This window comes from Salvelinus sp. IW2-2015, unplaced genomic scaffold, assembly GCF_002910315.2.
Source record: "Salvelinus sp. IW2-2015 unplaced genomic scaffold, ASM291031v2 Un_scaffold83, whole genome shotgun sequence".
In the NCBI taxonomy this organism is placed as follows: Eukaryota; Metazoa; Chordata; class Actinopteri; order Salmoniformes; family Salmonidae; genus Salvelinus; species Salvelinus sp. IW2-2015.
In genome coordinates this window covers 3,882,002-3,896,380 of record NW_019942514.1, presented here as the reverse complement: position 1 = coordinate 3,896,380, position 14,379 = coordinate 3,882,002, and the positions used below count along the sequence as shown (strand labels likewise).

Sequence of the window (14,379 nt, the reverse complement as noted above, 5' to 3'; positions counted from 1 at the left end):
TTTTACACAGCAAAAATGAAAACACGAAGCAGACAACTCTTTGGTCCTTTAAAAACCTGCTGTATGTAAAATATTGTGTGCTAAAGCTTGGAAAATAAACAAATGTGACTGGATTTCAACATAATGTTTGTTTTCAACATTAAGGCTGTTTTCCAAAGAAGTTATCCACTTTATGTCTTCTTTCCTTGCCATGATACTAACGAGTATCATGATGCTGGTATCGTCCCGGCCCTAATCAAAAACCTAACCTCTGTTGACCCTAGGTTCATTACAAGAGCTGAATTTGCTACCATATGATGGTATCAGTGTGGGTTAGATTCTTGGCTGGTACACTGCAGCATGTTCCCCTTTCAGAAAGCACTTGACCTGAATTACAGAGATGTTTGAACAGATAATATGATAAATGTAAGAGTATGTAAAACAGACCTGCACTATATCAGTGTCACTAACAGAGGCAATCAATAAGTAATGGGAGCAGCAGAAGGTGTGGTGATTGCGTTACCTGGCGGGAAAGATCATTAGAGGAAAAAGAGCCACCTCATGCACTATACCTTATGTCACTCCCCAGTGCATTACTTTCACTGAATGAGTTCACCAAGTTCACCAGCTTGTGTAACCGAGTCAGGTTTGTAGGCCTCCTTGCTCACACACGCTTTTTCAGTTCTGCCCACAACTTTTCTACAGGATTGAGGTCAGGGTTTGTGATGACCATGCCAACACCTTGACTTTGTTGTCCTTAAGCCATTTTGCCACAACTTTGGAAGTATGCTTGGGGTCATTGTCCATTTGGAAGACCCATTTGCGACCAAGCTTTAACTTTCTGACTGATGTCTTGAGATGTTGCTTCAATATATGCACATAATTTTCCTACCTCATGATGCCATCTATTTTGTGAAGTGCACCAGTCCCTCCTGCAGCAAAGCACCCCCACAACATGATGCTGCCACCCCGATGCAAGCCTCCCCCTTTTTCCTCCAAACATAACGATGGTCATTATGGCCTTTTTTATGTTGGTTTTGGAGCAGTAGCTTCTTTCTTGCTGAGAGGCCTTTCAGATTATTTAAACATTTAAAAAATAAATTTTTTAAATTGCCTTTATTTAACTAGGCAAGTCCGTTAAGAACAAATTCTTATTTTCAATGACGGCCTAGGAACAGTGGGTTAACTGCCTTGTTCAGGGGCAGAACGACAGATTTTTACCTTGTCAGCTCGGGGATTGGATCTTGCAACCTTTCGGTTACTAGTACAATGCTCTAACCACTAGGCTACCTGCCACCCCATTTATGTCGATATAGGACTCGTTTTACTGTGGATATAGATACTTTTGTACCTGTTTCCTCCAGCATCTTCACAAGGTCCTTTGCTGTTGTTCTGGGATTGATTTGCACTTTTCGCACCACAGTATGTTCATCTCTAGGAGACAGAACGCGTCTCCTTCCTTAGCGGTATGACGGCTGCGTGGTCCCATGGTGTTTATACTTGCATACTATTGTTTGTACAGAATGTGGTACCTTAAGGCATTTGGAAATTGCTCCCAAGGATGAACCAGACTTGTGGAGGTCTACAATTTGTTTTCTGAGGTCTTGGCTGATTGCTTTTGATTTTCCCATGATGTCAAGCAAAGAGGCACTGAGTTTTAAGGTAGGCCTTGAAATACATCCACAGGTACACCTCCAATTGACTCAAATGATGTCAAATAGCCTATCAAAATCTTCTAAAGCCATGACATCATTTTCTGGAATTTTCCAAGCTGTTTTAAAGCACAGTCAACTTAGTGTATGTAAACTTCTGACCCACTGGAATTGTGATACAGTGAATTATAAGTGGAATAATCTGTCTGTAAACAGTTGTTGGAAAAATTACTTGTGTCAAGCACAAAGTAGATGTCCCAACCAACTTGCCAAAACTATAGTTTGTTAGCAAGAAATTTGTGGAGTGGTTGAGAAACGAGTTTTAATGACTCCAACCTAAGTGTATGTAAACTTCCGACTTCAACTGTAGCTAGCTAACAGCGTGGTTAGTTAGCTAACTCTTGTTCATATTGGCAGTTTGAAGTGACTCAAATAATTGTTTTGCATATCTGATTCAAATCTTTTTTTTATCCTGTCTGAACAGCCAAAAAGCAAATGGATTTAGATATTTCAAGCCGACTTTCATAGGTGGTTTGAAATAAGATACAAATCTGAATCTTGTTGCTTGCTAGCGACTCTGTTGATAGTTTTGAGAAGAACATGTGGTAGCCAACTAGCTTGTTAATTGTTTACAAATAAATTACTGAATGTGCTAGAAAGCTAAACATTTGACTGCTGTGGCTAGAAAAAAATGACTTGTTTATAATGTTGGATTTTCTTATGCCTTGAGGATTTAAGTGTTCTTACACTGTGATTTTGAAAATTCAAAGCAACTTGGAAATGGCCATGGAAGGCATTGTTGTCACCTTAGCTTGCTACATAACTTCTGAGTGATAGGAAGCACGAGCACCACCACCAATCAGGCTAAACCACTGTACACACACCCGTTGTTACTTTGACAACTAGCATAGTCATGTCAGCAAATGAGTGCTGTCTGAACACACACACACACACATCCGATTTGATCACTTCTAACATACTGTTTGGACAGTCAGTATTCCAGTATTTTCAGCGGTAAAGGAAAGGTTCACCCATTTTTAATATTATATTGTTTTTGTGCATCTCTGAATGATGATCTATCGATTCCCTGGGTAATATCATGTTATGTGTATCTGATAGTCCCAAAATAATAATATCAAATAATATCAGTTTGTTCTGAAGTGTCTCTCCTATATCTGAGAGATATAAGAAAGATCAGGAAACATTTGTTCGTTTTTGTTTTTAACAGGTATTTAACCCTGTATGTTTGGCAACAGGCTCCGTATACAGTGCATTCTGAAAGTATTCAGACCCCTTCACTTTTTCCACGTTTTGTTACGTTACAGCTTTATTCTAAAATTGATAATCGTTTTTTCCCTCATCTACACACAATACCCCATAATGACAAAGCAAAAACTGTTGGTTTTTTAAAGGATTTTTGCAAATGTCAAACTAAAATATCACATTTACATAAGTATTCAGACCCTTTACTCAGAACTTTGTTGAAGCAGCTTTTGGCAGCGATTACCGCCTTGTCTTCTTGGGTATGACGCTACAAGCTTGGTACTAGAGGTCGACCGAATATGATTTTTCAACACCAATACCAATTATTGGAGGACCAAAAAAAGCCGATACTGATTAAACTGACAATTTTTAAAATTGATTTGTAATAATGACAATTACAACAATACTGAATGAACACTTATTTTAACTTAATATAATACATCAATAAAATCATGAAACATGTTCAATTTGGTTTAAATAATGCAAAAACAAAGTGCAATATGTGCAATGTAAAACAGCTACCATTTAAGTTCCTTGCTCAGAACATGAGAACATATGAAAGCTGGTGGTTCCTTTTAACATGAGTCTTCAATATTCCCAGGTAAGAAGTTTTAGGTTGTAGTTATTATAGGAATTATAGGACTATTTCTCTCTCTACGATTTGTATTTCATATACCTTTGACTATTGGATGTTCTTATAGGCGCTTTAGTATTGCCAGTGTAACAGTGTAGCTTCCGTCCCTCTCCTCGCTCCTACCTGGGCTCGAACCAGGAACACATCGACAACAGCCACCCTCGAAGCAGCGTTACCCATGCAGAGCAAGGGGAACAACTACTCCGAGTCTCAGAGCGAGTGACGTTTGAAACGCTATTAGCGCGCACCCCGCTAACTAGCTAGCCATTTTACATCGGTTTCACATCGGCCTAATCTCGGATGTTGATAGGCTTGAAGTCATAAACAGCGCAATGCTTGAAGCATTGCAAAGAGCTGCTGGCAAAACGCAGGAAAGTGCTGTTTGAATGAATGCTTACGAGCCTGCTGCTGCCTACCACCGCTCAGTCAGACTGCTCTATCAAATCATAGACTTAATTATAACATAATAATAGCCTTAGGTCATTAATATGGTCGAATCCGGAAACGATCATCTCGAAAACAAAACATTTATTCTTTCAGTGAAATACGGAACCGTTCCGTATTTTATCTAACGGGTAGCATCCATAAGTCTAAATTTTCCTGTTACATTGCACAACCTTCAATGTTATGTCATAATTACGTAAAATTTGGGCAAATTAGTTTGCAAAGAGCCAGGCGGCCCAAACTGTTGCATATACCCTGACTCTACGTGCAATGAACGCAAGAGAAGTGACACAATTTCACCTGGTTAATATTGCCTGCTAACCTGGATTTCTTTTAGCTAAATATGCGGGTTTAAAAATATATACTTCTGTGTATTGATTTTAATAAAGGCATTGATGTTTATGGTTAGGTACATTGGTGCAACGACAGTGCTTTTTTCGCGAATGTGCTTGTTAAATCATCACCCGTTTGGCGAAGTTGGCTGTCTTTGTTAGGAAGAAATAGTCTTCACACAGTTCGCAACGAGCCAGGCGGCCCAAACTGCAGCATATACCCTGACTCTGTTGCAAGAGAAGTGACACAATTTTCCTAGTTAAAAGAAATTCATGTTAGCAGGCAATATTAACTAAATATGCAGGTTTAAAAATATATACTTGTGTATTGATTTTAAGAAAGGCATTGATGTTTATGGTTAGGTACACGTTGGAGCAACGACAGTCGTGTTTCGCGAATGAGCACTGCATCGATTATATGCAACGCAGGACACGCTAGATAAACTAGTAATATCATCAACCGTGTGTAGTTAACTAGTGATTATGATTGATTGATTGATAGATTGTTTTTTATAAGATAAGTTTAATGCTAGCTAGCAACTTACCTTGGCTTCTTACTGCATTCGCGTAACAGGCAGGCTCCTCGTGGAGTGCAATGTAAAGCAGGTGGTTAGAGCATTGGACTAGTTAACCGTAAGGTTGCAAGATTGAATCCCCGAGCTGACAAGGTAAAAATCTGTCGTTCTGCCCCTGAACAAGGCAGTTAACCCACCGTTCCTAGGCCGTCATTGAAAATAAGAATGTGTTCTTAACTGACTTGCCTAGTTAAATAAAGGTGTCCAAAAATACCGATTTCCGATTGTTATGAAAACTTAAAATCGGCCCTAATTAATCGGCCATTCCAATTAATCGGTCGACCCATACTAGGTACACCTGTATTTGGGGAGTTTCTCCCATTCTTCTCTGCAGATCCTATCAAGCTCTGTCAGGTTGGATGGGGAGCGTCACTGCACAGCTATTTTCAGGTCTCTCCAGAGATGTTAGATCGGGTTCAAGTCCGGGCTCTGGCTGGGCCACTCAATGACATTCAGAGACTTGTCGCAAAGCCACTCCTGCATTGTCTTGGCTGTGTGCTTAGGGTCGTTGTCCTGTTGGAAGGTGAACCTTTGCCCCAGTCTGAGGTCCTCATTGCTCTGGAGCAGGTTTTCTTCAAGGATCTCTGTACTTTGCTCCGTTCATCTTTCCCTCGATCCTGACTTGTCTCCCAGTCCCTGCTGCTGAAAAACGTCCCAACAGCATGATGCTGCGACCACCGTGCTTCGTTTCAGACGCTACAAACAGTTCGGACGCTACAGACAGACGATGGCAGATCTTCTGTACAGACTTCAGACGAGTCTCCTGACACTTATGGAGGTCATAGAGCGAAACGGAAAACACCATTGTTTTTGTGAGTAATAGAGGGGTTTGTAGGCAAACCATTTGGACGCTACAGACAGTTTTGTGAGAACAGCYATTTTCGGGATGTCTCATGGTTTGACAAACACCGCTCTACCCCTGTCACATTTCACCGCAGATCCGGAAGTGCGACATAGGCGGAGCGGGGGATTGAGACGCATCCAATGCAAAAATAACATATCTCTATTTTAAACTAACAGATTTTTATGGGGATTTTTTTATTTGCAAATTAGAATTCCACGGGGGTGGTATTTTAAGGGCTGCATTATGAACAAGGCTTTATTACCCTCCCTGTTTACTTTTTATCCTTAACCAGAAACCATTATGAACTCTCTAACAGCAAAACAGGCCCAGAACCAGTCATTAAGGGATACAGGGCCTAATTGAACAACTTTCACTGCTCACTTCTGCTCATTAAATCACAGCTCTGCCTATGACCCTCTGTCAGACCGGGGCTAGAGCATCCTGGCTATGTCTTGTTAGCGGGGAGTAATGCTCCCATTGTTGTTGGGGTTGGCAGCTCTTTATTAGCCCCTGCACACAAAGCTTCTTCTGTTTTTGCTTACATCCTGTTTGTGCCAGTGGGGTAAGCAGTTTAGACATACATATACACACACAGACGCGCACATACCTATACCTACGTAGAGCTTGTAAAATGATCTGGGCAGGAGTGGGTTTAGGCCTGGGGTCGTAAATATGTAAATACACGGCTGGGTTCCCACAGTAACAGTACAGAATCAAGTCTGAGCTCATATCGCTATCCAGGACACACACAGCTCATATCCTGTTTCCCTCCCACTAAATTATTCATCAGCCTGCCATGTCCCTGCCCTTGTTTCTCGCACAAGCAGCTTGTTCCTTTCAATTTACAGTGATCTTCAGAAAGTGTCATATGCGCTTGACTTATTCCACATTTTGTTGTTACAGTCTGAGTTCAAAATGGATTAAATGGGATATATTTTCTTACTCGTCTACACACAATACCCAATAATGACAAAGTGAGAAACATGTTTTAAATTTTTTGCACATTCATTGAAATTTAAATACAGATCTCATTTACATAAGTATTCACACCCCTGAGTCAATACTTTGTGGAAGCACCTTTGGCGACGGTTACAACTCCGAGTTTTTTTGGTTAAGTGTCTAAGAGCTTTGCACACCTGGATTTTACAATATTTGCCCATTCATTCTTTTAAAAATTCTTCAAGATGTTTAAGCCGATTTTAAGTCAAAACCGTAACTGTGCTTATAGCTCTATACCGTTTCTTTTTATCCCCCCCAAAATCCTAATCCTTTCCGATGACAAGCATACCCATATCATGATGCAGCCACCACCATGCTTGAAAATATGAAGTAGTACTCAGTGATTGTGTTGGATTTTCCCCAGACATAATAATTTGTAGTCAAGACAAAAAGTTCATTTCTTTGCCAATTTTTTTTGCAGTGTTTTTTTGCAGCCTTGTTGCAAACAGGATGCATGTTTTAATCTGTATAGGCTTCCTTCTTTTCATTCTATCATTTAGTTTAGTATTGTGGAGTAACTACAATGTTGTTGATCCATCCTGAGTTCTCTCATATTACAACCATTAACCTCTGTAACTGTTTTAAAATCACCATTGGCCTCATGGTGAGATCACTGTGCAGTTTCCTTCCTTGCTGGCAACTGAGTTAGGAATGAATGCGTAAGAATTGGCGGGAGACAGCGGAGCCTAGTTTTTTTGCCCATATCGTGGCAGTGTGGACATTATCTCAAATGCATAAATTGATGGAAATGCAGCAAATTATTTTATGTTGAAGTTGAATTGAACAGTATAAAACAATCAGAATGGAGAAACACCAATTGAAATAATTTTGAAAATGTGTTGCCACCCTTGGGTCACGCACTACTCTTAAAGCAAATGTAGAACTTTTATTAATTAAAAAAATGTAAAATACCATGATATGATATTTTGGCCATATCACCCAGCACTACTGCTGCATTGGCATATAGGCTATTCATTCCATACACTCATTTCTTTAGCATCTAATGGATTACAGCGTATCAACGTGTCTATATGGCAGAGGCTGGTGATCTCACATTAGTTGACTTTTGACTTTTGCATTTTTATCATTTTAATAGAGTTTATGATTAACCACGTGCAATGATTTTGAAAAACGAAAATGTAATTATTCAAATGTTCCATAAAAATAATAACTAGCACACAGAATGGTATAAAAGGTTGGATAAATTGTAAGCTTCCCCAAACTTGATACGCACAGCTTTTGAAGTCTTTATAAAATAATTGCCTCCACGTTTCTGTGGTCAGATTTTGCCTATAGGCTACTTTGAAGCAAGGTAAGGCATGCCTCAGAATATGAGATAAAATATTCAGGTTTCACGCAATTAAATACGTTTTTAAAATGCATGCTGCCTCTAGCTCACATTTGTGAAGTGCTATTGCCTGCACTTGAATGGTGAATGGGAGGCACGCTTCAATTACCAGTTGAGAAATAAAAATAGTAGCTTTTTTTAATCGTGCACCAAAACTGTTAACATGCGATTGCATTGAGAATTGTTGAGCAATGAATGGACTTACAAAAACATGTTTTACTCCAGCAGCAACCAGCTGAGGAGCTGCAGGAGAAATCCTGCTCAAAATATGATGTGCGCGCGTCATAGTTTTGTTAGATAAATAAGATGCATGATGACTAAAGAAAATGCACACAGGCCAATTTAATTCCACTAAATTATGCAAATGAACGCATAGACCGATAATTATGACAGTCAAGTATTTCCATTGACTGGTATTTCCAACAATGAATAAAAATCATTATTTTGCATCATCCAAAGCCTAGTTAATAACTTCACCATGCTCAAAGGGATTATATTCAACGTCTGCTTTTTTTATTTTGACACATCTACCAATCGGTGCCCTTCTTTGCGAGGCATTGAAAAACCTCTGTGATCTTTGTGGTTAAGCCTGTGCTTGAAATTCACTACTCAATTAAGGGACCTTATTAGTGTTGAAAGCAGTTGACTCAAGACATTTCAGCTTTAAATGAATTCATAAAAAAAAAAATCCACAAACAAAYTTACACTTTGACATAATGGGGTATTTTGTGTAGATTGATGAGGGGGGGACAATTTAATCAATTTTAGAATAAGGCTGTAACAAAACAAAATGTGGAAAAAGTGAAGGTCTGACTACTTTCCGAATGCACTGTATATATGTTTAAAAAAAATATATAATATATATAATAAAACTGAACTCAGCAGGACCCTGTCTTTCAAAGATATTTCCTAAAAATCCAAATAACTTCACAGATCTTCATTGTAAAGGGTTTAAACACTGTTTACCATGCTTGTTCAATGAACCATAAACAATTAATGAACATGCACCTGTGGAACGGTCGTTAAGACACTAACAGCTTACAGACGGTAGGCAATTAAGGTCACAGTTAAGAACACTTACGACACTAAAGAGGTCTTTCTACTGACTCTGAAAAACACCAAAAGAAAGATGCCCAGGGTCCCTGCTCATCTGCGTGAACGTGCCTTAGGCATGCTGCAAGGAGGCATGAGGACTGCAGATGTGACCAGGGCAATAAGTTGCAATGTCCGAACTGTGAGACGCCTAAGACAGCGCTACAGGGAGACAGGACGGACAGCGGATCATCCTCGCAGTGGCAGACCACGTGTAACAACACCTGCACAGGATCGGTATATCCGAACATCACATCTGCGGGACAGGTACAGGATGGCAACAAAACTGCCCGAGTTACATCAGGAACGCACAATCCCTCCATCAGTGCTCTGACTCCGCAATAGGCTGAGAGAGGCTGGACTGAGGACTTGTAAGCCTGTTGTAAGGCAGGTCCTCACCAGACATCACCGGCAACAACGTTGCCTATGGGCACAAACCCACTGTCGCAGGACCAGACAGGACTGGCAAAAAGTTATCTTCACTAACGAGTCACAGTTATTTCTTACCAGGGGTGATGGTCGGATTCACGTTTATCGTCGAAGGAATGAGCGTTACACCGAGGCCTGTACCCTGGAGCGGGATTGATTTTGAGGTGGAGGGTCTGTCATGGTCTGGGGCAGTGTGTCACAGCATCATCGGACTGGGCTTCTTGTCATTGCAGGCAATCTCAACYTTGTGCGTTACAGGGAAGTCATCCTCCTCCCTCATGTGGTACCCTTCCTGCAGGCTCATCCTGACATGACCCTCCAGCATGACAACACCACCAGCCATACTGCTCGTTCTGTGCGTGACTTCGTGCAAGACAGGGATGTCTGTGTTCTGCCATGGCCAGCGACGAGCCCAGATCTCAATCCCATTGAGCACGTCTGGGACCTGTTGGATCGGAGGGTGAGGGCTTGGACCATTCTCCCCTGAAATGTCCGGGAACTTCCAGGTGCCTTGGTGGAAGAGTGGGGTAACATCTCACAGCAAGAACTGGCAAATCTGGTGCAGTCCATGAGGAGGAGATGCACTGCAGTACTTAATGCAGCTGGTGGCCACACCAGATACTGACTGTTACTTAAGATTTTGACCCCCCCTTTGTTCAGGGACACATTATTCCATTTCTGTTTGTCACATGTCTGTGGAACTTGTTCAGTTTATGTCTCATTTGTTGAATCTTATGTTCATACAAATATTTACACATGTTAAGTTTGCTGAAAATGAACGCAGTCGACAYTGAGAGGACATATATTTATGTTTCCTGTTCTTTCTTTTGTCTCAGATATAGGAGAGACATGTCAGAACAAACTGTAATCGTAGCAACTGACGGTGTAGACTGATTGGTGGTGGTGCTTGTGCTTCCTGTCACTCATAAGTTATGTAACAAGCTATGGTGACATGCTTGCCATGGARGTTTCCCAATTTCTTTGAATGTTCAAAATCATAGTGTAGGAACACTTTTAATGCCTCAAAGCATAAGATGATCCAACATTCAAAATGAGTCCTTTTTAGCTAGCCACATCAGTCAACTGTTTAGCTTTCTAGCACATTCAGTTATTTATTTGTAAACAATTAACAAGCTAATTGGATACCACATTTTACAGTGCCTTGCAAAATAATTCATCCCCCTTGGCACTTTTCCTATTTTGTTGCATTACCACCTGTATTTTAAATTGATTTTTATTTGGATTTCATGTAATGGACATACACAAAATAGTCCAAATTGGTGAAGTGAAATGAAAAAAAATATGAAGACCAAGGAGKTCTTCAAACAGGTCTGGGACAAAGTTGTGGAGAAGTACGGATCAGGGTTGGGTTCTAAAAAAATATCAGAAACTTTGAACATCCCGCGGAGCACCATTAAATCCATTATTAAAAAATGGAAAGAATATGGCACCACAACAAACCTGCCAAGAGAGTGCCGCCCACCAAAACTCACGGACCAGGCAAGGAGGGCATTAATCAGAGAGGCAACAAAGAGACCAAAGATAACCCTGAAGGAGCTGCAAAACTCCACAGAGGAGATTGCAGTATCTGTCCGTTGGACCACTTTAAGCCACACACTCCACAGAGCTGGGCTTTACGGAAGAGTGGCCAGAAGAAAAGCCATTGTTTAAAGAAAAAAATAAGCAAATACATTTGGTGTTCACCAAAAAGCATGTGGGAGACTCCCCAAACATATGGAAGAAGGTACTCTGGTCAGATGAGACTAAATTTTGCTTTTTGGCCATCGAGAAAACGCTGTCTGGCGCAAACCCGACACCTCTGATCACCCCGAGTACACTACCCCCACAGTGAAGCATGGTGGTGGCAGCATCATGCTTTAGGGATGTTTTTCATCGGCAGGGACTGGGAAACTGGTCAGAATTGAAGGAATGAGGGATGGCGCTAAATATAGGGAAACCTTTGATGAAAAGCTGCTTGTCTTCCAGAGATTTGAGACTGGGACGGAGATTCACCTTCCAACAGGACAATGACCCTAAGCACACTGCTAAAGCAACACTTGAGTGATTTAAGGGAAAACATTTTAATGTCCTGGAATGGCCTAGTCAAAGCCCAGACCTCAATCCAATTGAGAATCTGTGGTATGACTTAAAAATTGCTGTACACCAGCGGAACCCATCCAACTTGAAGGAGCTGGAGGAGTTTTGCCTTGAAGAACGGGCAAAAATCCCAGTGGCTAGATGTGCCAATCTTATAGAGACATACCCCAAGAGACTTGCAGCTGTAATTGCTACTAAAGGTGGCTCTACAAAGTATTGACTTACTTTGGGGGGGTGAATAGTTATGCACGCTCAAGTTCTGATTTTTTGTCTTATTTCTTGTTTGTTTCACACTAAAACATTTTGCATCATTTTGCATCTTCAAAGTGGTAGACATGTTGTGTAAATCAAATGATACAAACCCCCCAAAATACATTTTAATTCCAGGTTGTAAGGCAACAAAATAGGAAAAATATCCAAGGAGGGTGAAACTTCAAACTGCCAATGTGACCAAGGCTTAAGACTTAGCTAACTAACCACGCTGTTAGCTATATATATATATATATACAGTGGGGAGAACAAGTATTTGATACACTGCCGATTTTGCAGGATTTCCTACTTACAAAGCATGTAGAGGTCTGTAAATATTTATCATAGGTACACTTCAACTGTGAGAGACTGAACCTTTTTTTTAAAATCCAGAAAATCGCATTGTATGATTTAAGTAATTAATTTGCATTTTTATTGCATGACATAAGTATTTGATCACCTACCAACCAGTAAGAATTCCGGCTCTCACAGACCTGTTCGTTTTTCTTTAAGAAGCCCTCCTGTTTTCCACTCATTACCTGTATTAACTGCACCTGTTTGAACTCGTTATCTGTATAAAAACACCTGTCCACACACTCAATCAAACAGACTCCAACCTCTCCACAATGGCCAAGACCAGAGAGCTGTGTAAGGACATCAGGGATAAAATTGAGACCTGCACAAGGCTGGGATGGGCTACAGGACAATAGGCAAACCAGCTTGGTGAGAAGGTTGGCTGTTGGCGCAATTATTAGAAAATGGAAGAAGTTCAAGATGACGGTCAATCACCCTCGGTCTGGGGCTCCATGCAAGATCTCACCTCGTGGGACATCAATGATCATGAGGAAGGTGAGGGATCAGCCCAGAACTACACGGCAGGACTGGTCAATGACCTGAAGAGAGCTGGGACCACAGTCTCAAAGAAACCATTAGTAACACACTACGCCGTCATGGATTAAAATCCTGCAGCGCACGCAAGGTCCCCCTGCTCAAGAAAGCACATATACATGCCGTCTGAAGTTTGCCAATGAACATCTGAATGATCAGAGGACAACTGGGGGAAAGTGTTGTGGTCAGATGAGACCAAAATGGAGCTTTTGGCATCAACTCAACTCGCCGTGTTTGGAGGAGGAAGAATGGCTGCCTATGACCCCAAGAATACCATCCCCACCGTCAAGCATGGAGTGGAAACTTATGCTTTGGGGTGTTTTTCTGCTAAGGGGACAGGACAACTTAACCGCATCAAAGGGACGATGGACGGGGCCATGTACCGTCAAATCTTGGGTGAGAACCTCCTTCCCTTAGCCAGGGCATTGAAAATGTGTCGTGGATGGGTATTCAGCATGACAATGACCCAAAACACACAGCCAAGGCAGCAAAGGAGTGGCTCAAGAAGAAGCAATTAATTAAGGTCCTGGAGTGGCCTAGCCAGTCTCCAGACCTTAATCCCATAGAAAATCTGTTGAGGAGCTGAAGGTTCGAGTTGCCAAATGTCAGCCTCGAAACCTTAATGACTTGGAGAAGATCTGCAAAGAGGAGTGGGACAAAATACCTCCTGAGATGTGTGCAAACCTGGTGGCCAACTACAAGAAACGTCTGACCTCTGTGATTGCCAACAAGGGTTTTGCCACCAAGTACTAAGTCATGTTTTGCAGAGGTCAAATACTTATTTCCCTCATTAAAAATGAAATCAATTTGTAACATTTTTGAACATGCGTTTTTCTGGATTTTTTTGTTATTCTGTCTCTCACTCTTCAAATAAACTACCATTAAAATTATAGACTGATTCATTTCTTTGTCAGTGGGCAGTGTCAGTGTTTAACACTGTTTTTGGTTACTACGTGATTCCATATGTGTTATTTCATAGTTTTGATGTCTTCACTATTATTCTAGCGAAATGTAGAAAATAGTAAAAATAAAGAAAAACCCTTGAATGAGTAGGTGTTCTAAAACTTTGACCGGTGTGTTATTAATATAGTATATCTCCTGAAAATTGACACTAGAACATGTTCAGGGAGGCCCTTATGAGACATAAATAAATGGTCTGGCTCTTAGTATACCGCTACTGGTGGAGGACTTATCATTAAAATGTTTAGATTGTGTAAATGTTTATAACAGAAGTGCTTTTGATGTTGCAGACCTTTCTGGCTTCTATGAACCAAGTGTTCCCTGCTGAGGAGGATGTCAACAAACATATGGAGGACAACTGTAAGTTCACACATTACTTTTGTCTATCCTCAAGTTGGCTTGACTGGTATGGACTTTATGTTGGTGTATGTAACTTAATGTGCAGATGTTTTTAAAGACATGCTCCCGTACTTGGGTTAGAGGTGTCAATGTGTAGTTCATACAGTGGTTGCTCCCCTAAAAAGTTTTGCGATAATGCTGCATGACTTAGAGGTAATTTGTGGTTTAGTACGGTCCCCTGCGTCACCACTTCAT

The 14,379-nt window shown here is 40.9% G+C and overlaps 1 protein-coding gene across 6 annotated transcripts in view; it reads left to right on the top strand.

Annotated features, from left to right (window-relative positions):
* LOC112068102 (unconventional myosin-VI) overlaps nt 1-14,379 on the top strand; it is a 78,981-nt gene that overhangs the window by 6,078 nt on the left and 58,524 nt on the right. For all 6 annotated transcript variants that reach the window (XM_024135138.2, XM_024135137.1, XM_024135135.1 and 3 more), the window contains exon 3: nt 14,076-14,145. In XM_024135138.2, coding sequence (XP_023990906.1) covers nt 14,076-14,145 — 70 coding nt within the window. The remainder of the gene's footprint in view (nt 1-14,075; nt 14,146-14,379) is intronic.